Consider the following 25,354-nt stretch of genomic DNA (forward strand, 5'->3'; position numbering starts at 1 on the left):
TACGGGTGCCCTCGCTCCCAGAAGATATGTTTGGGTCCTCCCCTTCCTGGTATAATACGGTCGCCCTCGCTTCCAGCGGATATGTTTGGGCCCTTCCTGGTATAATACGGGTGCCCTCGCTCCCAGAAGATATGTTTGGGTCCTCCCCTTCCTGGTATAATACGGGCGCCCTCGCTCCCAGCAGATATGTTTGGGTCCTCCCCTTCCTGGTATAATACGGGCGCCCTCGCTCCCAGCAGATATGTTTGGGTCCTCCCCTTCCTGGTATAATACGGGCGTCCTAGCTTCAAGCAGATATGCTTGGGTCCTCCCCTTCCTGGTATAATACGTGCACCCTCGCTTCCAGAAGATATGTTTGGGTCCTCCCCTTCCTGGTATAATACGGGCACCCTCGCTTCCAGCAGATATGTTTGGGTCCTCGCCTTCCTGGTATAATACGGGCGTTCTCGCTTCGAGCAGATATGTTTGGGTCATCCCCTTCCTGGTGTAATACGGGCACCCTCGCTCCCAGCGGATATGTTTGGGTCCTCCCCTTCCTGGTGTAATACGGGCGCCCTCGCTTCCAGCAGATATGTTTAGGTCCTCCCCTTCCTGGTATAATACGGGCGCCCTCGCTTCCAGTGGATATGTTTGGGTCCTCCCCTTCCTAGTATAATACGGGTGCCCTCGCTTCCAGCAGATATGTTTGGGTCCTCTCCTTCCTGGTATAATACGGGCGACCTCGCTTGCAGCAGATATTTGGGGCCTCCCCTTCCTGGTATAATACGGGCACCCTCACTCCCAGCAGATATGTTTGGGTCCTCCCCTTCCTGGTATAATACGGGCGCCCTCGCTTCCAGTGGATATGTTTGGGTCCTCCCCTTCCTGGTATAATACAGGTGCCCTCGCTTCCAGCGGATATGTTTGGGTCCTCCCCTTCCTGGTATAATACGGGCTCCCTCGCTCCCAGCAGATATGTTTGGGTCCTCCCCTTCCTGGTATAATACGGGCGCCCTCGCTTCCAGCAGATATGTTTGGGTCCTCCCCTTCCTGGTATAATACGGGCGCCCTCGCTTCCAGCAGATATTTGGGCCCTCCCCTTCCTGGTATAATACGGGCGCCCTCGCTTCCAGCAGATATATTTGGGCCTTCCCCTTCCTGGTATAATACGGGAGTCCTCGCTTCCAGAAGATATGCTTGGGTCCTCCCCTTCCTGGTTCCCTAATTTTAGGGGCCTTGATAATTCGCCACTTGAAACAGAAGAAATGTTCCCCTCGGGCCGGCACAACTGCATATTTTTATTTCCTGGCTTATTGGTGCCTTGACTCATTTTATTTTTTCATAGACGTAGTGGTATGAGGGCTGGTTTTTTTTGCGGGACTAGCTGTAGTTTTTATTGGTAGCATTTTGGGTACATGCGACTTTTTGATCACTTGTTATCCTTTTTTTTTGGGAGGCAAGGTGACAAAAAAACAGCAATTCTGGCATAGTTTTTTTAGTTCTTTTTATGCAGGGTTCGCCATGCGTTATAAATGACATGTTACCTTTATTCTGCGGGTCCGTCCGATTCCGGCGCTACCACATTTATAGAACTTTATGTTTTACAACTTTTTGCACAATAAAATAACTTTTGTAAAGAGAATGTATTTTTTTCTGTCGCGATGTTGTGAGAGCCATAACGGTTTTACATTTTTCGTTGACGGAGCTGCTCGAGGGCTTGTATTTAGTGAGACGAGTTATAGTTTTTATAGGAACCATTTTTAGGTACATGCGACTTTTTGATCACTTTTTATTTCAATTTTTGGAAGACAAAGTGACCAAAAAATAGCAATTATGTCAGTATTTATTAGTTTTTTTCTTTACGGCGTTCACTGTGCGGAATAAATAACATCATATTTTTATAGTTCAGGTCGTTCCGGTCGCTGCGATACCAAACATGTATGGCTTATTATTTTTTTCAATAATAAATGACTTGATAAGGGAAAAAGGGCGATTGCGTTTTGTGTTATTATTTGAAACTTTTATTGTATTTTTTACAACTTTTTTTTTTGACACTTCTTTAGTCCCAGTAGGGGACTTGAAGGTCCAGCAGTTTGTTTGATGTTCTAATACATTGCACTACCTATGTAGTGCAATGTATTAGAACTGTCAGTTGTTCACTGACAGCAAGCCGATCAGGCTCCGCCTCTGGGCGGGGCCTAATCAGATTACATAATAGCAGACAGGAGGCCATTGTTAGGGCTCCTGTTGCCATAGTAGCAGTCGCCAGCCTTGCCATCGCATGGCAGGGCTGCCGATTGCATACAAACCACTTTGATGCAGCGATTGCATTGAATCGCTGCATTGAAGGGGTTAATGGCAGGAATCGGAGCTAGCTCCGGTTCCTGGCGATAGATCGGGGTGTCCGCTGTAACATACAGCGGACACCCACTGCTGACGACGCCGGCTCAGCATCTGAGCCGGAAGCTGAGCCGGCGCCATCTTGACGATGGTACCGGAAGCCTCCTGGGCCCCGCCGACGACAGGGCATAGGAGGATTCCGTTACTGGCGGACCGGGAGGTAAGTATTAGCCCTCCGATCACCTTTGCAGCCACCGGCAACCCAGCGATCACGTTGCTGGGGTGCCGGTGGGTATAAACTCCTCACATGCTGCGATCTCTATTGAATGCAGCATGTGAGGGGTTAATCGGTCGGATCGGAGGCTAGCTCCAGTCCTAGCCGATACCTCAGGGTGACAGCCCTAACATAGCGCTGTCACCCGGCGGGGATGTCGCTGGCTCAGCTCCTGAGCCAGCTTCATCTCCATCACGTACAGTTACATGGAGATGCGGGAAAAGGCCATTTCCCTTGACGTAACTGTACGTGAAATGGCGGGAAGGGGTTAAATAACACGTTAACTTTAGATTTTGAGTCATTACGATCGCAGCCACATATGTGCATTTCCATTTACTTTTTACACTTTTTCGGTGGACCTTAGTTTTTATTTCACATTAGTTTTTCTAGTCCCATTACAGGACTTCACTACACGATCCTCTGATCACTTCTACAATTCTTAAGTGTACTTAGTATAGTGTAAAACTGACAGGCATCTATTAGGCCAGCATAATAGGCACATAGCTAGGGCAGGCCTGGGGGCATTTGTTGCCATGGCAACCCACAAATCGCACGTATATCTGCCGATGGGAAAGTTGGGGGCTTCAGGCCCGTTATTGACCGCCGTGAGAAGGCAGATCACTGGTCACTAACTGGTTAAGAAACCCCTGCACTAAGTAAATAATTGCAGCACAGCAAGAACTGCCCCCAATCTACTCACCTGACAAAAGAATAGCCCTTCTCAGGAAACACCCGAATCTCCATAATCTGGCCAAACACCCCAAACGTCTGTCGCATCAGTTGATCTGTAAAACAAGTGTGAAAAAATATAAACCAAACTACTCCAGAGAGCATGGAAAGACACACATGAACATGGACGTCTCAGTATGACATCATCTAGGAGTATCAGATATTAGTAGTAGATCTATGTACACATCTCAGTATGACATCATCTAGGAGTATCAGATATTAGTAGTAGATCTATGTACACACCTCAGTATGACATCATCTAGGAGTATCAGATATTAGTAGTAGATCTATGTACACATCCCAGTATGACATCATCTAGGAGTATCAGATATTAGTAGTAGATCTATGTACACATCCCAGTATGACATCATCTAGGAGTATCAGATATTAGTAGTAGATCTATGTACACATCCCAGTATGACATCATCTAGGAGCATCAGATATTAGTAGTAGATCTATGTACACACCTCAGTATGACATCATCTAGGAGTATCAGATATTAGTAGCAGATCTATGTACACATCCCAGTATGACATCATCTAGGAGTATCAGATATTAGTAGTAGATCTATGTACACATCCCAGTATGACATCATCTAGGAGTATCAGATATTATTAGTAGATCTATGTACACATCCCAGTATGACATCATCTAGGAGTATCAGATATTAGTAGCAGATCTATGTACACATCCCAGTATGACATCATCTAGGAGTATCAGATATTAGTAGTAGATCTATGTACACATCCCAGTATGACATCATCTAGGAGTATCAGATATTAGTAGTAGATCTATGTACACATCCCAGTATGACATCATCTAGGAGCATCAGATATTAGTAGTAGATCTATGTACACACCTCAGTATGACATCATCTAGGAGTATCAGATATTAGTAGCAGATCTATGTACACATCCCAGTATGACATCATCTAGGAGTATCAGATATTAGTAGTAGATCTATGTACACATCCCAGTATGACATCATCTAGGAGTATCAGATATTATTAGTAGATCTATGTACACATCCCAGTATGACATCATCTAGGAGTATCAGATATTAGTAGCAGATCTATGTACACATCCCAGTATGACATCATCTAGGAGTATCAGATATTAGTAGTAGATCTATGTACACATCCCAGTATGACATCATCTAGGAGTATCAGATATTAGTAGTAGATCTATGTACACATCCCAGTATGACATCATCTAGGAGTATCAGATATTAGTAGTAGATCTATGTACACATCCCAGTATGACATCATCTAGGAGTATCAGATATTAGTAGTAGATCTATGTACACATCCCAGTATGACATCATCTAGGAGTATCAGATATTAGTAGCAGATCTATGTACACATCCCAGTATGACATCATCTAGGAGTATCAGATATTAGTAGATCTATGTACACACCCCAGTATGACATCATCTAGGAGTATCAGATATTAGTAGATCTATGTACACATCTCAGTATGACATCATCTAGGAGTTTCAGATATTAGTAGTAGATCTATGTACACATCCCAGTATGACATCATCTAGGAGTTTCAGATATTAGTAGTAGATCTATGTACACATCCCAGTATGACATCATCTAGGAGTATCAGATATTAGTAGATCTATGTACACACCCCAGTATGACATCATCTAGGAGTATCAGATATTAGTAGATCTATGTACACATCTCAGTATGACATCATCTAGGAGTATCAGATATTAGTAGTAGATCTATGTACACATCCCAGTATGACATCATCTAGGAGTTTCAGATATTAGTAGTAGATCTATGTACACATCCCAGTATGACATCATCTAGGAGCATCAGATATTAGTAGTAGATCTATGTACACATCCCAGTATGACATCATCTAGGAGTATCAGATATTAGTAGCAGATCTATGTACACATCCCAGTATGACATCTAGGAGTATCAGATATTAGTAGTAGATCTATGTACACATCCCAGTATGACATCATCTAGGAGCATCAGATATTAGTAGTAGCTCTATGTACACATCTCAGTATGACATCATCTAGGAGTATCAGATATTAGTAGATCTATGTACACATCTCAGTATGACATCATCTAGGAGTATCAGATATTAGTAGTAGATCTATGTACACACCCCAGTATGACATCATCTAGGAGTATCAGATATTAGTAGATCTATGTACACATCCCAGTATGACATCATCTAGGAGTATCAGATATTAGTAGTAGATCTATGTACACATCCCAGTATGACATCATCTAGGAGTATCAGATATTAGTAGTAGATCTATGTACACATCCCAGTATGACATCATCTAGGAGTATCAGATATTAGTAGATCTATGTACACATCCCAGTATGACAACATCTAGGAGTATCAGATATTAGTAGTAGATCTATGTACACATCCCAGTATGACATCATCTAGGAGTATCAGATATTAGTAGATCTATGTACACATCCCAGTATGACATCATCTAGGAGTATCAGATATTCGTAGTTGATCTATGTACACACCCCAGTATGACATCATCTAGGAGTATCAGATATTAGTAGTAGCTCTATGTACACATCTCAGTATGACATCATCTAGGAGTATCAGATATTAGTAGCAGATCTATGTACACATCCCAGTATGACATCATCTAGGAGTATCAGATATTAGTAGTAGCTCTATGTACACATCTCAGTATGACATCATCTAGGAGTATCAGATATTAGTAGATCTATGTACACATCTCAGTATGACATCATCTAGGAGTATCAGATATTAGTAGATCTATGTACACATCTCAGTATGACATCATCTAGGAGTATCAGATATTAGTAGTAGATCTATGTACACATCTCAGTATGTCATCATCTAGGAGTATCAGATATTAGTAGTAGATCTATGTACACATCCCAGTATGACATCTATGAGTATCAGATATTAGTAGTAGATCTATGTACACATCACAGTATGACATCTAGGAGTATCAGATATTAGTAGATCTATGTACACATCTCAGTATGACATCATCTAGGAGTATCAGATATTAGTAGTAGATCTATGTACACATCCCAGTATGACATCATCTAGGAGTATCAGATATTAGTAGTAGATCTATGTACACATCCCAGTATGACATCATCTAGGAGTATCAGATATTAGTAGTAGCTCTATGTACACATCCCAGTATGACATCATCTAGGAGTATCAGATATTAGTAGATCTATGTACACATCTCAGTATGACATCATCTAGGAGTATCAGATATTAGTAGTAGCTCTATGTACACATCTCAGTATGACATCATCTAGGAGTATCAGATATTAGTAGATCTATGTACACATCTCAGTATGACATCATCTAGGAGTATCAGATATTAGTAGATCTATGTATACATCCCAGTATGACATCATCTAGGAGTATCAGATATTAGTAGTAGATCTATGTACACACCCCGAGGGCACGGTTCTACACGACTGACCTGTTAAACCACAGCCAATGCCACCACAATATACGGTGCAGTTCTTTGGACTGGACTGATTGACGACATCTTCAAACCTCAGCTGTTTAGAGTTACCTGATGTGAGAGAAAAGCCTGCACATTAACGGTCAGCTTTACAGTCGCTCTCAGTAATAGAGCTCCGGGAGGAGGGATCGTGACACTCACTTTCCTGTGTGCTTTTCGGTGCAGGAGGCTTGCGTGTAGCCCAGTTAGTTCTAATTTGCCGTCCACCCAACCACTGACCTCCCATGTGCACAATGGCGTTCTCTGCGTCCTGAGAGGAGAGAATAGACGAGTCAAGAGAATAAAATATAAATCACACAGCAGAAATGAGTAGTGGAGCAGCGTGAAGAGCACAACACAAACCTCCACTTACTAGTTTGTTATAGAAGGACACAAAGCCGTAGCCCTTGGATTTTCCCGTCGCCATATCCTTCACGACCCTGGCGTCACTGTAAGAAGAGAGCCCAGACAGATGAGATGATGAAATCAGAAGGAAACAACCGTGTAACTCATCAATACAAATCTAAGAAGGAACCACACACACGGTATCGGAGACAGTCCTCCTGCGTCATCTGTCCTAACACTGCCACTAGCGCTAAGATGACTGTCCGTGGCCCTGCCGCAAGTACATTCTATCTGCAGCTCTAGCATTAACATGGAATAGACATGCAACCTACAGTTACTCTACACATTAGTCTAAGCACTGAACAGTCCTGGTCACCATGCACGCACTAAAATCAACCGCTTCAGAATATATCAAATAGCAAAATTGAAAAAAGAGGAAAAAGTAGGAATTAAAAGGCATACATGGCCTGTTAACAGATTTCTTTATTTTTCTTGGTCAATTCTTTACCACCATTTTGGAGTTTGGGCAGCTGTAAATTTTGAAAAATTGACATTTTCAGAAAATTTAAGAAAGGAGAATAATACTAAAGAACAATAACTTCAGCACACCAGTACAAAACAACAAAACTTACACCGAGATGTATTGTGTAATATCAATCTGCACTGAATAGAGAGACGGAGATAAAAGAAGAATAAAGGAGAATAAAAAAATCTACAACTGAGTCCAGTGTGCCCAGATCCTTGCTGAAAGCCTGAAAGATCGTGTCCAGCAATTCTGTCAAATAATCAGCGAGTGGGAGCGAGGAAAGACTTACACCCGGCCAAGCAGCCCGACTTACCCAAGAGCAGCGCAAACAGACCTGTCCCAGGGGGACACCGGGCGCAGACCACCGCTTTATGACTGAACGGCGGCTCCTGTGCCCGGGTGACCAGTCAGTCATAAGGTGGAGCGCGCCGCAACTCAGGCCCCACAGACAGCAAAGTCTCACAATCTATACACAAAATAATGGAGGAGTAACAAACGACCACCCCCCCCCCCCCCCCACACACTTACAGGACTACCATGTGCTACGGATAGAACACAAACGGTGGTGGGAAAAAACGGGCCCGAGTCTGGCACCCAGAACGCACTCACTGTGGCCCAGCTCTACGAGGGAGGAGGAGCTCGACAACCACACCGGGCGCACAACAGGGGGTCAGATCGCATTAGGTGACAACAAAAATCTCACAATAAACCAAAGCAAATTGTAATATTATAAACTAAAAGGGGACATGCAGAGCAGACGGGAGCCCAGCCAGTGCCGGAGCGCCAAAATACTTACGATATTTTACCAAACGGAGCAAAAGCAGATTTTATGTCTTCTGTGGTGATTTCTGGGCTCAAATCTCCAACAAACACATGAAAGTGATCTGTAAAGAAAGGGCTTCACGTTAACCAGCGGGAGGCACAGCGACTTCACCGAGGCGTCCAGCACAACGTGGGGTCTACACAGGACGGGGGGCTACGGGACACGCACAGGTGCTTAATGCCATCTAGGAGGAGGACGAAGAGACCGGAGCGAAGCTCCAGCACCCGCAGAAACGACTTCAACCAGTAACAAAGAGAAGCGCTGAGAATTCAGATAAACGAGAGAGAATACCAAGAGAGGCGCCTAAACGGGTAAATGCTACCGCCAGAGCCTGCTGGAGGGGCCTGCAACAAAAAGGGGTTAATAGCAGCATCATACAGTCACATGATCCACCAGACGGCGCGGGAGGCAGCCACAGGGAGGCGCTACTTACTGGAGGTGTCCTTCTTCTGGCTGCTCGGAGTCGTTGCCCAATTTACTTTCACCTCCTGCAGGAACAAGAGTTGGAGACAAAGTGGTTAGAAATGCAGCAAAGGGGAGACGTGAGTGACAAGATCATGCGATTTGGGAGCAATTATATTATGTCAATTTATGGGGGGGGTCACATGACATCCTAACTAGATCTTGGAAAAACATCTTGAACATCTCACTGCAGCGATACTCAGTAGGTCCTCCGTGCAGCCCTCGCCTACCTGACAATCTCTGCAATGCAACAAATTGTGGGAGCTGCGGAGTATGTGGGAGAAGGTGGGCACACCGGGTCCCCCGCACAACTCCACCAGTAGCGGGAAGAGCTGGAAACGGGAGATTTAACTCCTTACCTTCCCCAGAATCTTCCGTCCGTTCATGGCCGCCAATGCAGCTGCAGCATCTCTATGTTCAAAGAACTCCACAAAGCAGTAGGGATCATTGCTGGCGTTCGGCAGGACGGAGAACCCCACGGATGCCGCCACTCTGCGGCTGTCTGTTTGCTGTGGATGAAGAATGGAGAGTTATCCCTCATACATACATTACACACTACACATACACTACATACATTACACACTACAATACACACACTACAATACATACATTACACACTACACATACATTACACACTACACATACACTACATACATTACACACTACACACTACACATACACATACATTACACACTACAATACATACACTACATACATTACACATACATTACACACTACACTACACACATACATTACACACTACACATACATTACACACTACACACTACACATACACACTACAATACATACACACATTACACACTACAATACATACATTACACACTACACACACATTACACACTACACTACAATACATACACATTACACACTACAATACATACATTACACACTACACTACACACTACAATACATACATTACACACTACAATACATACATACTACAATACACACATTACACACTACAATACATACATTACACACTACAATACATACATTACACACTACAATACATACATTACACACTACAATACATACATTACACACTACAATACATACATACCACACTACAATACATACATACCACACTACAATACACACATTACACACTACAATACACACATTACACACTACAATACATACATTACACACTACAATACATACATTACACACTACAATACATACATTACACACTACAATACATACATTACATTACACACATTACATTACACACTACAATACATACATTACACACTACAATACATACACACATTACACACTACAATACATACATACATTACACACTACAATACATACATTACACACTACAATACATACATTACACACTACAATACATACATTACACACTACAATACATACATTACACACTACAATACATACATTACACACATTACACACTACAATACATACATACATTACACACTACAATACATACATTACACACTACAATACATACATACATTACACACTACAATACATACATTACACACTACAATACATACATTACACACTACAATACATACACTACACACTACAATACATACACTACACACTACAATACATACATTACACACTACACACTACAATACATACATTACACACTACAATACATACATTACACACTACAATACATACATTACACACTACAATACATACATACATTACACACTACAATACACATTACACACTACACATACATTACACACTACACATACACTACATACATTACACACTACAATACATACACTACATACATTACACACTACACTACACACATACATTACACACTACACATACATTACACACTACACATACACATACATACACACATTACACACTACAATACATACATTACACACTACACACACATTACACTACACTACACAATACATACACATTACACACTACAATACATACATTACACACTACACTACACACTACAATACATACATACCACACTACAATACACACATTACACACTACAATACATACATACATTACACACTACAATACATACATTACACACTACACTACAATACATACATTACACACTACAATACATACATTACACACTACAATACATACATACCACACTACAATACATACATTACACACTACACACTACAATACATACATTACACACTACAATACATACATTACACACTACAATACATACATTACACACTACAATACATACATTACACACTACAATACATACATTACACACTACAATACACACATTACACACTACAATACATACATACATTACACACTACAATACATACATTACACACTACAATACATACATTACACACTACAATACATACATTACATTACACACTACAATACATTACATTACACACTACAATACATACATTACACACTACAATACACACATTACACACTACAATACATACATACCACACTACAATACACACATTACACACTACAATACATACATTACACACTACAATACATACATTACACACTACAATACATACATTACACACTACAATACATACATTACACACTACAATACACACATTACACACTACAATACACACATTACACACTACAATACATACATTACACACTACAATACATACATTACACACTACAATACATACATTACACACTACAATACATACATTACACACTACAATACATACATTACACACTACAATACATACATTACACACTACAATACATACATTACACACTACAATACATACATTACACACTACAATACATACATTACACACTACAATACATACATTACACACTACAATACATACATTACACACTACAATACATACATTACACACTACAATACATACATACATTACACACTACAATACATACATTACACACTACAATACATACATTACACACTACAATACACACATTACACACTACAATACATACATTACACACTACAATACATACATTACACACTACAATACATACATTACACACTACAATACATACATTACATTACACACTACACATACATACATTACACACTACAATACATACATTACACACTACAATACATACACACATTACACACTACAATACATACACACATTACACACTACAATACATACACACATTACACACTACAATACATACATTACACACTACAATACATACATTACACACTACAATACATACATACCACACTACAATACATACATACCACACTACAATACACACATTACACACTACAATACATACATTACACACTACAATACATACATTACACACTACAATACATACACACTATACACACACTAACGTTCAAAAGTTTAGGGTCACTTAGAAATTTCCTTATTTTTGCAAGAAAAGCCCAGTTTTTTTCAATGAAGATAACATGAAATGAATCAGAAATCCACTCTGTACATTGTTAATGTGGTAAATGACTATTCTAGCTGCAAACGTCTGGTTGTTAATGCAATATCTACATAGGTGTATAGAGGCCATTTCCAGCAACCATCACTCCAGTGTTCTAATGGTACATTGTGTTTGCTGACTGTGTTAGAAGGCTAATGGATGATTAGAAAACACTTGAAAACCCTTGTGTAATTATGTTAGCATCGCTGTAAACAGTTTCGCTGTTTAGAGGAGCTATAAAACTGACCTTCCTTTGAGCTAGTTGAGAATCTGGAGCATTACATTTGTGGGTTCGATTAAACTCTCAAAATGGCTAGAAAAAGTGAGCTTTCATGTGAAACTCGACAGTCTATTCTTGTTCTTAGAAATGAAGGCTATTCCATGCCAGAAATTGCCAAGAAACTGAAGATTTCCTACAACGGTGTGTACTACTCCCTTCAGAGGACAGCACACACATGCTCTAACCGGAGTAGAAAGAGAAGTGGGAGGCCCCGCTGCACAACTGAGCAACAAGACAAGTACATTAGAGTCTCTAGTTTGAGAAATAGACGCCTCACAGGTCCTCAACTGGCAGCTTCATTACATAGTACCCGCAAAACGCCAGTGTCAACGTCTACAGTGAAGAGGCGACTCCGGGATGCCGGCCTTCAGGGCAGAGTGGCAAAGAAAAACCCATATCTGAGACTGGCTAATAAAAGGAAAAGATTAATATGGGCAAAAGCTCAGACATTGGACAGAGGAAGATTGGAAAAATGTGTTATGGACGGACGAATCGAAGTTTGAGGTGTTTGGATCACACAGAAGAACATTTGTGAGACGCAGAACGACTGAAAAGATGCTGGAAGAGCGCCGGACGCCATCTGTCAAGCATGGGGGAGGTCATGTGATGGTCTGGGGTAAAGGGGGAGATTTGTACAAGGTAAAAGGGATTGTGAATAAGGAAGGCTATCACTGCGCAACGCCATGCCATACCCTGTGGACAGCGCTTGATTGGAGCCAATTTCATCCCACAACAGGACAATGACACAAAGCCACCTCCAAATGATGCCAGAACTATTTAGGGAAGAAGCCGGCAGCCGGTATTCTATCTGTAATGGAGTGGCCAGCGCAGTCACCAGATCTCAACCCCATAGAGCTGTTGTGGGAGGAGCTTGACCGTATGGTACGCAAGAAGTGCCCATCAAGCCGATCCAACTTGTGGGAGGGGCTTCTGGAAGCATGGGGGGGAAATGTCTCCCGATGACCTCAGCAAATTAACAGCTCGAATGCCAAAGGTCTGCAATGCTGGAATTACTGCAAATGGAGCGACCAAAGCAAAGTCTGAAGGAGAAAATCATTATTTCTAACCTTGTCAATGTCTGGACTGTATTTTCTAGTCATTTTGCAACTCATTTGATAAATATAAGTGTGAGTTTTCATGGAAAACACAAAATTGTCTGGGTGACCCCAAACTTTTGAACGTTAGTGTATGTACAGATATCCGGTGATTATCCTACAGCCCCAGACAAGCACAGACGCCGGGGAAACACACAATACTTGAGGTGCAACAGATCCAACTTTTGAGGTTTGTGTGAACGGGATTCCCCATCTGGTCCTGAACTTCAGGTCACACAACAGTTGCATGAAAATCAAGTAGTGAGAATCTGCAGCACAAGCCTATGGAGGACAGCGATGAGGTGAGGGGTCTCCATCTAAAGCCCCACGCAGAAGACCACACCGGGTCCTGTGAAATATGGATCCCAAGCAGGTCTAGAGGATCCCCTCCTAGGAGAATGAGGGCCGGGCCCGTCAGTACATCACGTTCCCATCAGCAGGTCTAGAGGAGCCCCTCCTAGGAGAATGAGGGCCGGGCCCGTCAGTACATCACGTTCCCATCAGCAGGTCTAGAGGATCCCCTCCTAGGAGAATGAGGGCCGGGCCCGTCAGTACATCACGTTCCCATCAGCAGGTCTAGAGGATCCCCTCCTAGGAGAATGAGGGCCGGGCCCGTCAGTACATCACGTTCCCATCAGCAGGTCTAGAGGATCCCCTCCTAGGAGAATGAGGGCCGGGCCCGTCAGTACATCACGTTCCCATCAGCAGGTCTAGAGGATCCCCTCCTAGGAGAATGAGGGCCGGGCCCGTCAGTACATCACGTTCCCATCAGCAGGTCTAGAGGATCCCCTCCTAGGAGAATGAGGGCCGGGCCCGTCAGTACATCACGTTCCCATCAGCAGGTCTAGAGGATCCTCTCCTAGGAGAATGAGGGCCGGGCCCGTCAGTACATCACGTTCCCATCAGCAGGTCTAGAGGATCCCCTCCTAGGAGAATGAGGGCCGGGCCCGTCAGTACATCACGTTCCCATCAGCAGGTCTAGAGGATCCCCTCCTAGGAGAATGAGGGCCGGGCCGTCAGTACATCACGTTCCCATCAGCAGGTCTAGAGGATCCCCTCCTAGGAGAATGAGGGCCGGGCCCGTCAGTACATCACGTTCCCATCAGCAGGTCTAGAGGATCCCCTCCTAGGAGAATGAGGGCCGGGCCGTCAGTACATCACGTTCCCATCAGCAGGTCTAGAGGATCCCCTCCTAGGAGAATGAGGGCCGGGCCCGTCAGTACATCACGTTCCCATCAGCAGGTCTAGAGGATCCCCTCCTAGGAGAATGAGGGCCGGGCCGTCAGTACATCACGTTCCCATCAGCAGGTCTAGAGGATCCCCTCCTAGGAGAATGAGGGCCGGGCCCGTCAGTACATCACGTTCCCATCAGCAGGTCTAGAGGATCCCCTCCTAGGAGAATGAGGGCCGGGCCGTCAGTACATCACGTTCCCATCAGCAGGTCTAGAGGATCCCCTCCTAGGAGAATGAGGGCCGGGCCCGTCAGTACATCACGTTCCCATCAGCAGGTCTAGAGGATCCCCTCCTAGGAGAATGAGGGCCGGGCCCGTCAGTACATCACGTTCCCATCAGCAGGTGACGTCTCTCACAACCTCACATCTTAGGGCTACGTTCACACAGACAAAAACAAGAAGTGGCTGAAAGTGAACGAGCGCTTTTTAAGGGAAAGAAGTCTCTTTTTATAGTGTCAATAGGAAAACCAGCTCCAAATACTCCTCGGGAAGTGACCGGCTGCTTTTTATGAGGGGCTTCTTTAATTCAAAAGCGTAAATATCTCATGTGAACAGCGGTTTATTTCCCAATGAATTCAACAGGACGCGGTTTGTAGGCGTTTAGCGCTTCTCACAATCTGAAACATTTCATATTTTACGGACTGGAGATTCCAATGAATATCTGGTAATCTTCCACAACCCCCAATTCCTCCACATCCGCTCCCCAGACCCCGGATCCTCTGTGAATTGTCGCCAGTAACCAGCGCAGGGAACCGGACGTCATTTGTTTGACAGATACAAGGACATCATTTGGCGCAGAAGGGGGGGGGGGGTCACGCAGGAAAACGACTGCTATCATGTAACATGGCCGCTTGTATTTGGTACACGAGTCCCCTGTGGTTCCTCAGCGTCTCAGGACGGCGGGATACGATGCCCTCGTCTACACTAGGGCTGCCCGGGCTGTGGTAAGGTGGGGGGCACAGTAGACATGGTGGCAGCAATCTCTGGTCACATGTTCTGCGGAGCTCAGGAGACAAATCCAAGATAAAATGGGGACAGACCCTTAACCCTTTAGTGACCCGAAAAGCTTTTGGACCCAAATGACGAATGATTTTTTTCTGTCGCATTTCAGAAACCAGAACTTTTTTGACTTTTTCCGTACGAGGCTTGTTTTTTGCGGGACGAGGCTTGTTTTTTGCGGGACGAGGCTTGTTTTTTGCGGGACGAGGCTTGTTTTTTGCGGGACGAGGCTTGTTTTTTGCGGGACGAGGCTTGTATTTTGCGGGACGAGGCTTGTTTTTTGCGGGACGAGGCTTGTTTTTTGCGGGACGAGCGGTCATTCTTATTGGAACCATTTTGGGGTATAGAAATCATTTGTTAATTAACTTTTATTATCTTTTTTGGTATAAAATATAGGATTTATTTTTTTTTGATTACTCAGCATGAAATCCTTCCTCCGGGGGACACAGACTATGTGCATATATCTGCTGCTGCCACTAGGAGACGTGATACGCGGATTATAAGCGCTGGCCCCACCTCCAGATACGGAGTTATTCAGCGTGCCCACCAGTAGAGACCAGGTAATAGAACAAGATCAGAAAGAAGACAAATGTCCAATGGACGACCTTATGAACGGCGTAATATAAAAGGGCAGGGGCTGTGCCCACTAACGGACTGGACGACAAAAGAATTTTAGGGCGAGTACTCAAAAGATACTATTTTCTCATTCACAGACCTTAGGACGTCCCAAAGCTGTCCACATGGCTGGGACCCGAAAAGAAAGGAGGTAAGAGTCTACTGAAGATGCCCGCAACACCTTGCCCCGATGTAAGCGCCCGTAGAGCCTGGTGAATGTGCAGACCAGCAGTTGGTTGCCTTGCAGAGCGGAGGAGCCGGAGAGCACACGGCCCGGGCACCAACCTCCCAAGTGGAATGGGTCGTGATCCAGCAGGCGAGCCGGAAAACCTTGCTAATAGCCAGTCATGGAGCCATTGTAGCCTTAGAGCCCGCCAAGCTCTGCCTCTGACCCTTCAGGAACATTAACAAGTAGTTGGAGCGGCCGAGAGGTGGACCCCGCGGGGCCCGGACCACATCCAAATCACCAAGACAGCGTTCTCTAGGATGCACCACTGATGGTGAAATACAACGGATATCACAAGCGTGACTCTGAATTATCTATCTGCACACAGGCCGGGGGAGGGGAGCCCAACGAAAATATTCTGGACGGCTTTCTTAGTAACCGTCTGAGCACTAAAATCCAGGCGTTATTGCATACTGATCGGGGGGGGGGGGTTAGGACTTCACCTTGTTTTACCTGCGCCGGTTCGATAGATTTTATGGAGTAGAGCCGAGGATTGTTAGAATTTTCTCACTTCTATGGCAGAATTGACTTCATTGCGTGACCCTCCGGAGCAGCATTGACTCTGCCAGGTCCTCCTGAGGCCGCTGCCTCGGTTTTGTGGTCTCTCTTTGCCTTTACATAGGTCAGCAGAGTCTATTACTGAACGGGGGTAAAGTGTGACAAAAATGTGCCACGTACATGAAGGTAAGACTAGGAGGGGATTCTCCGTGCCAGCTGCGGGGAAACACGAGGGGGCGGCAATTATTGTGGGGGACAAGGAGATGGAGCTTTTGTCCCTCTTTTCTTCAAGGGAAACTAAACTTTCAGAAAAATGCTGACTGTCACAGTGAGAGGTTAGAAGTTGTGATCAGTTGGGGTCCGAGCACGGAGACCCCCACCTCCTGCTAGAGTGAAGTGGCAGAAGCACTCAGGTGAGCGCGGAGCCGCTTGTGCACGGGCCCATAGACTTTCTATTGAGTCCATACCCCACTTCATTCTAGTGATAGGTGGGGGTCTCAGTGCTCAGACCCCCACCAATCTAAACTTCTGAGAGTTCTAGTTACCCTCTCACTTACCCAGTGTGAAGAAAAGAGGGAAAAAATATATAAAAAATAGCCCCCTGAACACGAAGCGGAGACGGACAGGCCGGCGGGAAGATCCTGTAGGAGCGGCGTCTGAACACGAAGCGGAGACGGACGGGCCGGTGGGGAGATCCTGTAGGAGCGGCGTCTGAACACGAAGCGGAGACGGACGGGCCGGCGGGAAGATCCTGTAGGAGCGGCGTCTGAACACGAAGCGGAGACGGACGGGCCGGCGGTGAGATCCTGTAGGAGCGGCGTCTGAACACGAAGCGGAGATGGACGGGCCGGCGGGGAGATCCTGTAGAAGCGGCGTCTGAACAGGAAGCAGAGACGGACGGGCCGGCGGGGAGATCCTGTAGGAGCGGCGTCTGAACACGAAGCGGAGACGGACGGGCCGGCGGGGAGATCCTGTAGGAGCGGCGCACACTTGTATTCTTCGTGTCATGTCTGTTTGTGGCAGCAGTGGGTACCCGCAGTCTCTGCCAATGTAAGAAAAAACAACCGGGTCCTAAACGTACCGCGCCTGCCGCATGGTATAACAAGGACGTTATTCTGAGGGTCGCTGCGATTACGGAGATACCAAATTTAGATTGTTTTATTTTTAGGTTTTCCCACTTTTACACAATAAACATTTTTTTATAAACATATTTATTTTTGTGCCGCCGCATTCTAAGAGTTGGACGATTTTAGCGGTATTAGGGCAGATTCCCAGGAACGTTTTCTATGCGCGGTCAGTGAAAACAACGGCCAGCACCGGGACCTACGCAACGCGATGAGGCTACTCCGACACGGGATATTTCACACACCGCACGTCCTATTCACGTCAGTTTTTGCGAGGTCATCGTGCGCCGTCAGTGATTCACGCGCCAGTTGCGAAAGAAACGCAGAGAAAAAATAAAATGTGCACCAACAATGACATCAGAAACTGATCACACACGGAACGCAGGGAAACCGTTGCGTTTTTTTGCGGACGCAAACCTGACCCGTTCGTGCGACTCCAGCCGAAGGGCTTATTTTTTTGCAGACTTGTTGTTTTTATTGGTACCATTTTTGGGGCACTTACAAATTGCTGTTGCCTTATTGCATTTTTTGGACGGCGGGACGACCATTTATCTCTCACTGCGTTCACCGGGCGGATTAAATATCAGTTTTATTGTTCCGCTTGTTCCGGACACGACGACACCAACTACGTGTAGATTTATTTCTATCACAATGAAGCATTTTGTAAGGGAAAGAAATTGCTGTATGGACTGCAGAATGTCAGGGGTTAAACCTCCTTAGACCGCCATGGCACCGGACACCTAACACAGGGACATATCTGCAGTTTAACCCCTTAAGGACCACAAAAGATTTGTTCTCTCAGCGTTTGGATCAGAACGTTCCGTTTGTCGCAGTTTCTACCATTTCGGGGAACGCACGCGGGTCTAAAAAAACAAAACTATTCTGCCATTTTTTCATGGTGTTCCTCGCCGAGGTGACCCTGTACATGTTTGTGGCACATACAATGGGGACGCCAATTACGTGGGGTTCATCTATAAGACGGTGCGTTGACAATCATTATCTGTTATTACAATATATTGGGGCATCGCTGTAAGTTGGGGTACAGGGGTGTATTACAGACATCCGGCCGCCACCACTCGTAGACATAATAGGAGGGCGAGGTGCGGGCAGGGTAATCAGGACCACGTCTATTAGTCAGCCGCAGGCTCAGCCTGTATCCCCATCCACAGCACTGGCAGGCTGCACACGAGATGATGGCCCTGTAAGGGGACCGCTCCTCAGACGGAGATCTGTGGCCGTTACATGACAGGAGGTGCAGACGCTGCCAGGACAAGGTCTGGACCACAATCAGAGCTCCAAACCAATCAGTGGCACTGGGCACATCATCCGCTGGTCCACGGCCCCCCAGACACGTGACTGGACATTCCCATCCCCCTTTGCAGCTGGACCTACCTCGGTGATCATTTTACAGCTTTTACACGGTCCGATCTGACTGAATAACTGGAGAATAAGGACTTCGGTGACGTCTCTAGAGAGGTTTCCCACGTACCTGAAAAAGAAGAGAACAACGTCAGCTCCGCACAGAACAAAGACCACGTCATCAGCTACAGAGGCCGGGCCGGGGGTCGTGGCTGCGCCCGTTATCGCAGCTCAGTCAGGGAGTTCCAGTACCGGGCACAGCCACAACCAAATGTACGGCGCTGTGCAGGGGTAACTATAGGTGACGAGGCGCTGGCCAGGGCGCCGCAGTCCTGTACTCTGCTTATTGTGGAGGAGCCGAGTCACATCCCGCCAGATACACCTGCTAAGAAAAGCTTTACCTTTACACCCCCCGGCACAAGGTAGGACGACCCATGGAGTCAGGGGCTTTACGCTGAATTCTGGACGGTTCAGCAGGTCAGGCGACAGTTTTACTACGTTCACCACCTCTTGATGTGTCAGAGCGACGAGCGGCCACCTCCACCCCGTGTGTGGACAGAACATACAGAATCACGGAGGACGCCGATCCCACCGCCCAGTCCAACACATTACGGTTAATCCCACACAATTCTCCTGACAGTGAAATGTAAACGGTCCAGACGTTCCTTATTAATCTGCGTTACTAGCGCAGCGATGGTCTGAAGAGCGGCTGGCGGTCACGCTCTGCGAGGTCAGGGGGGCATTACTGCCAGTCAACTCAAATTCTGAAGGGCAAATGGACCTTAAAAAGGCGCTGAGAGGCCAAAGTGACCCCCAAACCGGTGATCATACAACATTAGGAACAAGTGCCCCCTAGAGGCACGGCATGTACCCCGGGGTACACAGGTAGGGACTAGATTATGAGCCAGTGACCCCAAAATCGGAGGCCGACATCAGATCTAGTAACCCCGCGGTCAACACTGTTACCTACGAAAACCAGAAGAATCTGGGGACGTTTCCTATAATATCAGCACCCAATCGGGTGGGCGTTACATTAAGTGACACGACGCCGGCCCGCCGCCATGTTCTAGAAAAGCCCAATCACCGCCGTAGAAAGAAACCCGCCTGGATCCGAGGAAGTGACCGATCACAAATGTCACTGCAACGCAAGGGGTTAAATCCACGCAGCAAATTCCACACGGAACACACGGAAGTTTTACTGCGAATTTGAAGGAGAACGTGGAGAAACCACGACCGCCACGTCAGAGCGCGCGCTCCAGTGTAAGAAACGTCCTGCGATGGCCGCGCTTATTACCTGCTCATACAGCGCCTACATATAGCACCGCGGTGTACACGGGTCCTAGGTCACCGGGGCGGAGGTCACCGGGGCGGAGGGATCTTGTACATAACGCGGCGGGGGAGGGATCTTGTACATAACGCGGCGGGGGAGGGATCTTGTACATAACGCGACGGGGGAGGGATCTTGTACATAACGCGGCGGGGGAGGGATCTTGTACATAACGCGGCGGGGGAGGGATCTTGTACATAACGCGGCGGGGGAGGGATCTTGTACATAACACGGCGGGGGAGGGATCTTGTACATAACGCGGCGGGGGAGGGATCTTGTACATAACACGGCGGGGGAGGGATCTTGTACATAACACGGCGGGGGAGGGATCTTGTACATAACACGGCGGGGGAGGGATCTTGTACATAACACGGCGGGGGAGGGATCTTGTACATAACACGGCGGGGGAGGGATCTTGTACATAACACGGCGGGGGAGGGATCTTGTACATAACACGGCGGGGGAGGGATCTTGTACATAACGCGGCGGGGGAGGGATCTTGTACATAACGCGACGGGGGAGGGATCTTGTACATAACGCGGCGGGGGAGGGATCTTGTACATAACGCGGCGGGGGAGGGATCTTGTACATAACGCGGCGGGGGAGGGATCTTGTACATAACGCGACGGGGGAGGGATCTTGTACATAACGCGGCGGGGGAGGGATCTTGTACATAACGCGGCGGGGGAGGGATCTTGTACATAACGCGGCAGGGGAGGGATCTTGTACATAACGCGGCGGGGGAGGGATCTTGTACATAACGCGGCGGGGGAGGGATCTTGTACATAACGCGGCGGGGGAGAGATCTTGTACATAACGCGGCGGGGGAGGGATCTTGTACATAACACGGCGGGGGAGGGATCTTGTACATAACGCGGCGGGGGAGGGATCTTGTATATAACGCGGCGGGGGAGGGATCTTGTATATAACACGGCGGGGGAGGGATCTTGTACATAACACGGCGGGGGAGGGATCTTGTACATAACGCGGCGGGGGAGGGATCTTGTATATAACGCGGCGGGGGAGGGATCTTGTATATAACACGGCGGGGGAGGGATCTTGTGCATAACACGGCGGGGGAGGGATCTTGTGCATAACACGGCGGGGGAGGGATCTTGTATATAACGCGGCGGGGGAGGGATCTTCTATATAACACGGCGGGGGAGGGATCTTGTGCATAACACGGCGGGGGAGGGATCTTGTATATAACACGGCGGGGGAGGGATCTTGTATATAACACGGCGGGGGAGGGATCTTGTATATAACACGGCGGGGGAGGGATCTTGTATATAACACGGCGGGGGAGGGATCTTGTGCATAACACGGCGGGGGAGGGATCTTGTGCATAACGCGGCGGGGGAGGGATCTTGTATATAACGCGGCGGGGGAGGGATCTTCTATATAACACGGCGGGGGAGGGATCTTGTGCATAACACGGCGGGGGAGGGATCTTGTGCATAACACGGCGGGGGAGGGATCTTGTGCATAACACGGCGGGGGAGGGATCTTGTGCATAACACGGCGGGGGAGGGATCTTCTATATAACACGGCGGGGGAGGGATCTTGTGCATAACACGGCGGGGGAGGGATCTTGTATATAACACGGCGGGGGAGGGATCTTGTATATAACACGGCGGGGGAGGGATCTTGTATATAACACGGCGGGGGAGGGATCTTGTGCATAACACGGCGGGGGAGGGATCTTGTATATAACGCGGCGGGGGAGGGATCTTCTATATAACACGGCGGGGGAGGGATCTTGTGCATAACACGGCGGGGGAGGGATCTTGTACATAACACGGCGGGGGAGGGATCTTGTACATAACACGGCGGGGGAGGGATCTTGTACATAACACGGCGGGGGAGGGATCTTGTATATAACACGGCGGGGGAGGGATCTTGTATATAACACGGCGGGGGAGGGATCTTGTATATAACACGGCGGGGGAGGGATCTTGTGCATAACACGGCGGGGGAGGGATCTTGTACATAACACGGCGGGGGAGGGATCTTGTATATAACACGGCGGGGGAGGGATCTTGTACATAACACGGCGGGGGAGGGATCTTGTATATAACGCGGCGGGGGAGGGATCTTGTATATAACGCGGCGGGGGAGGGATCTTCTATATAACACGGCGGGGGAGGGATCTTGTACATAACACGGCGGGGGAGGGATCTTGTATATAACACGGCGGGGGAGGGATCTTCTATATAACACGGCGGGGGAGGGATCTTGTATATAACACGGCGGGGGAGGGATCTTGTATATAACACGGCGGGGGAGGGATCTTGTATATAACACGGCGGGGGAGGGATCTTGTACATAACACGGCGGGGGAGGGATCTTGTATATAACACGGCGGGGGAGGGATCTTCTATATAACACGGCGGGGGAGGGATCTTGTATATAACACGGCGGGGGAGGGATCTTGTATATAACACGGCGGGGGAGGGATCTTGTGCATAACACGGCGGGGGAGGGATCTTGCAGCAACATCTGGCTTCCTCCGGTCACCGGGACGGCCGCTCGTTACTCTCCATACATTATTATCATGGCGGCAGCGCGTCTCCGGTTTCCTCACAAGATGAGCTGCCACCATGATAAGATTTCCCTTTTTTAGAAGGATACGATCGGCAGATGATCGGCAGATGATCCAGCTTTTGCCCGATAATTGCCCCGTGTAAAACCCCTCAGCACAGACTGACGCGGTGACGCCACCATTGCACGGCCGCACCAGACACAGGAAGATGACAGGAAGGAGCCCCCCACCTCATAACCCTCCTGACACAGCGGGGCCCGCACAGCTGCCGGCTACTCACAGGGTCCGCGGCTGTCCATCATCGTCCATGGCTCCTCCGGGAAAAATCCCGGCTACGCCCTGTGAGAAAATTGTGCTGAAAAAAAAGCAGCGGAGGCCCGGAAGTGAAGCCCGGATACACCGGAGCCAGCGGCAAACCTCGTAAAGCTCCGTCCGGTTACCTGCAAAATGGCGGCCGCAACCAGAGTGATGCCTCCCACTGCGCAGGCGCAGCCACAGGGAGCGCGCGTCAACTTTACGTCATCCTCTGTGCATGCGCGATCACGTTACTTTCCTATTCTACGTTTCACTATAAAGGCAGGAAACGCTCACAGAGGCCTGAGGTGTCCCCCAACTATCTGTGATGTGACTACTGCCCCCCAACTATCAGTGATGTGACTACTGCCCCCCAACTATCAGTGATGTGACTGTACTGCCCCCAACTATCTGTGATGTGACTGTACTGCCCCCAACTATCAGTGATGTGACTACTGCCCCCCAACTATCAGTGATGTGACTGTACTGCCCCCAACTATCAGTGATGTGACTGTACTGCCCCCAACTATCAGTGATGTGACTACTGCCCCCCAACTATCAGTGATGTGACTACTGCCCCCCAACTATCAGTGATGTGACTACTGCCCCCAACTATCAGTGATGTGACTACTGCCCCCAACTATCAGTGATGTGACTACTGCCCCCAACTATCTGTGATGTGACTACTGCCCCCCAACTATCAGTGATGTGACTGTACTGCCCCCAACTATCAGTGATGTGACTACTGCCCCCAACTATCTGTGATGTGACTACTGCCCCCCAACTATCAGTGATGTGACTACTGCCCCCCAACTATCAGTGATGTGACTACTGCCCCCAACTATCTGTGATGTGACTACTGCCCCCCAACTATCAGTGATGTGACTACTGCCCCCAACTATCAGTGATGTGACTACTGCCCCCCAACTATCAGTGATGTGACTACTGCCCCCCAACTATCAGTGATGTGACTACTGCCCCCCAACTATCAGTGATGTGACTACTGCCCCCCAACTATCAGTGATGTGACTACTGCCCCCCAACTATCAGTGATGTGACTACTGCCCCCAACTATCAGTGATGTGACTACTGCCCCCCAACTATCAGTGATGTGACTGTACTGCCCCCCAACTATCAGTGATGTGACTACTGCCCCCCAACTATCAGTGATGTGACTGTACTGCCCCCCAACTATCAGTGATGTGACTACTGCCCCCAACTATCAGTGATGTGACTGTACTGCCCCCCAACTATCAGTGATGTGACTACTGCCCCCCAACTATCAGTGATGTGACTGTACTGCCCCCCAACTATCAGTGATGTGACTGTACTGCCCCCCAACTATCAGTGATGTGACTGTAC

General features: G+C 47.1%; 1 protein-coding gene across 3 annotated transcripts in view; it reads right to left on the reverse strand.

Moving 5' to 3' along the window:
• The window catches only part of TIAL1 (TIA1 cytotoxic granule associated RNA binding protein like 1), a 36,749-nt gene extending 12,561 nt beyond the window's left edge, over positions 1-24,188 (reverse strand). The window contains exons 1-9 of one of the 3 annotated variants that reach the window (XM_075847743.1): positions 23,979-24,188; positions 19,863-19,959; positions 9,330-9,479; positions 8,942-8,996; positions 8,482-8,569; positions 7,188-7,263; positions 6,977-7,085; positions 6,791-6,904; positions 3,294-3,378 (exon numbers count right to left, since the gene is read on the reverse strand). In XM_075847743.1, the coding sequence (XP_075703858.1) occupies positions 3,294-3,378; positions 6,791-6,904; positions 6,977-7,085; positions 7,188-7,263; positions 8,482-8,569; positions 8,942-8,996; positions 9,330-9,479; positions 19,863-19,959; positions 23,979-24,007 (803 nt within the window). In that variant the 5' untranslated portion in view covers positions 24,008-24,188. The remainder of the gene's footprint in view (positions 1-3,293; positions 3,379-6,790; positions 6,905-6,976; positions 7,086-7,187; positions 7,264-8,481; positions 8,570-8,941; positions 8,997-9,329; positions 9,480-19,862; positions 19,960-23,978) is intronic. The other 2 variants (XM_075847742.1, XM_075847741.1) reach the window with 2 other exon arrangements.
• Between the last annotated feature and the right edge of the window lie 1,166 nt (positions 24,189-25,354).

Source organism: Rhinoderma darwinii, assembly GCF_050947455.1.
Source record: "Rhinoderma darwinii isolate aRhiDar2 chromosome 11 unlocalized genomic scaffold, aRhiDar2.hap1 SUPER_11_unloc_1, whole genome shotgun sequence".
NCBI lineage: Eukaryota > Metazoa > Chordata > Amphibia > Anura > Rhinodermatidae > Rhinoderma > Rhinoderma darwinii.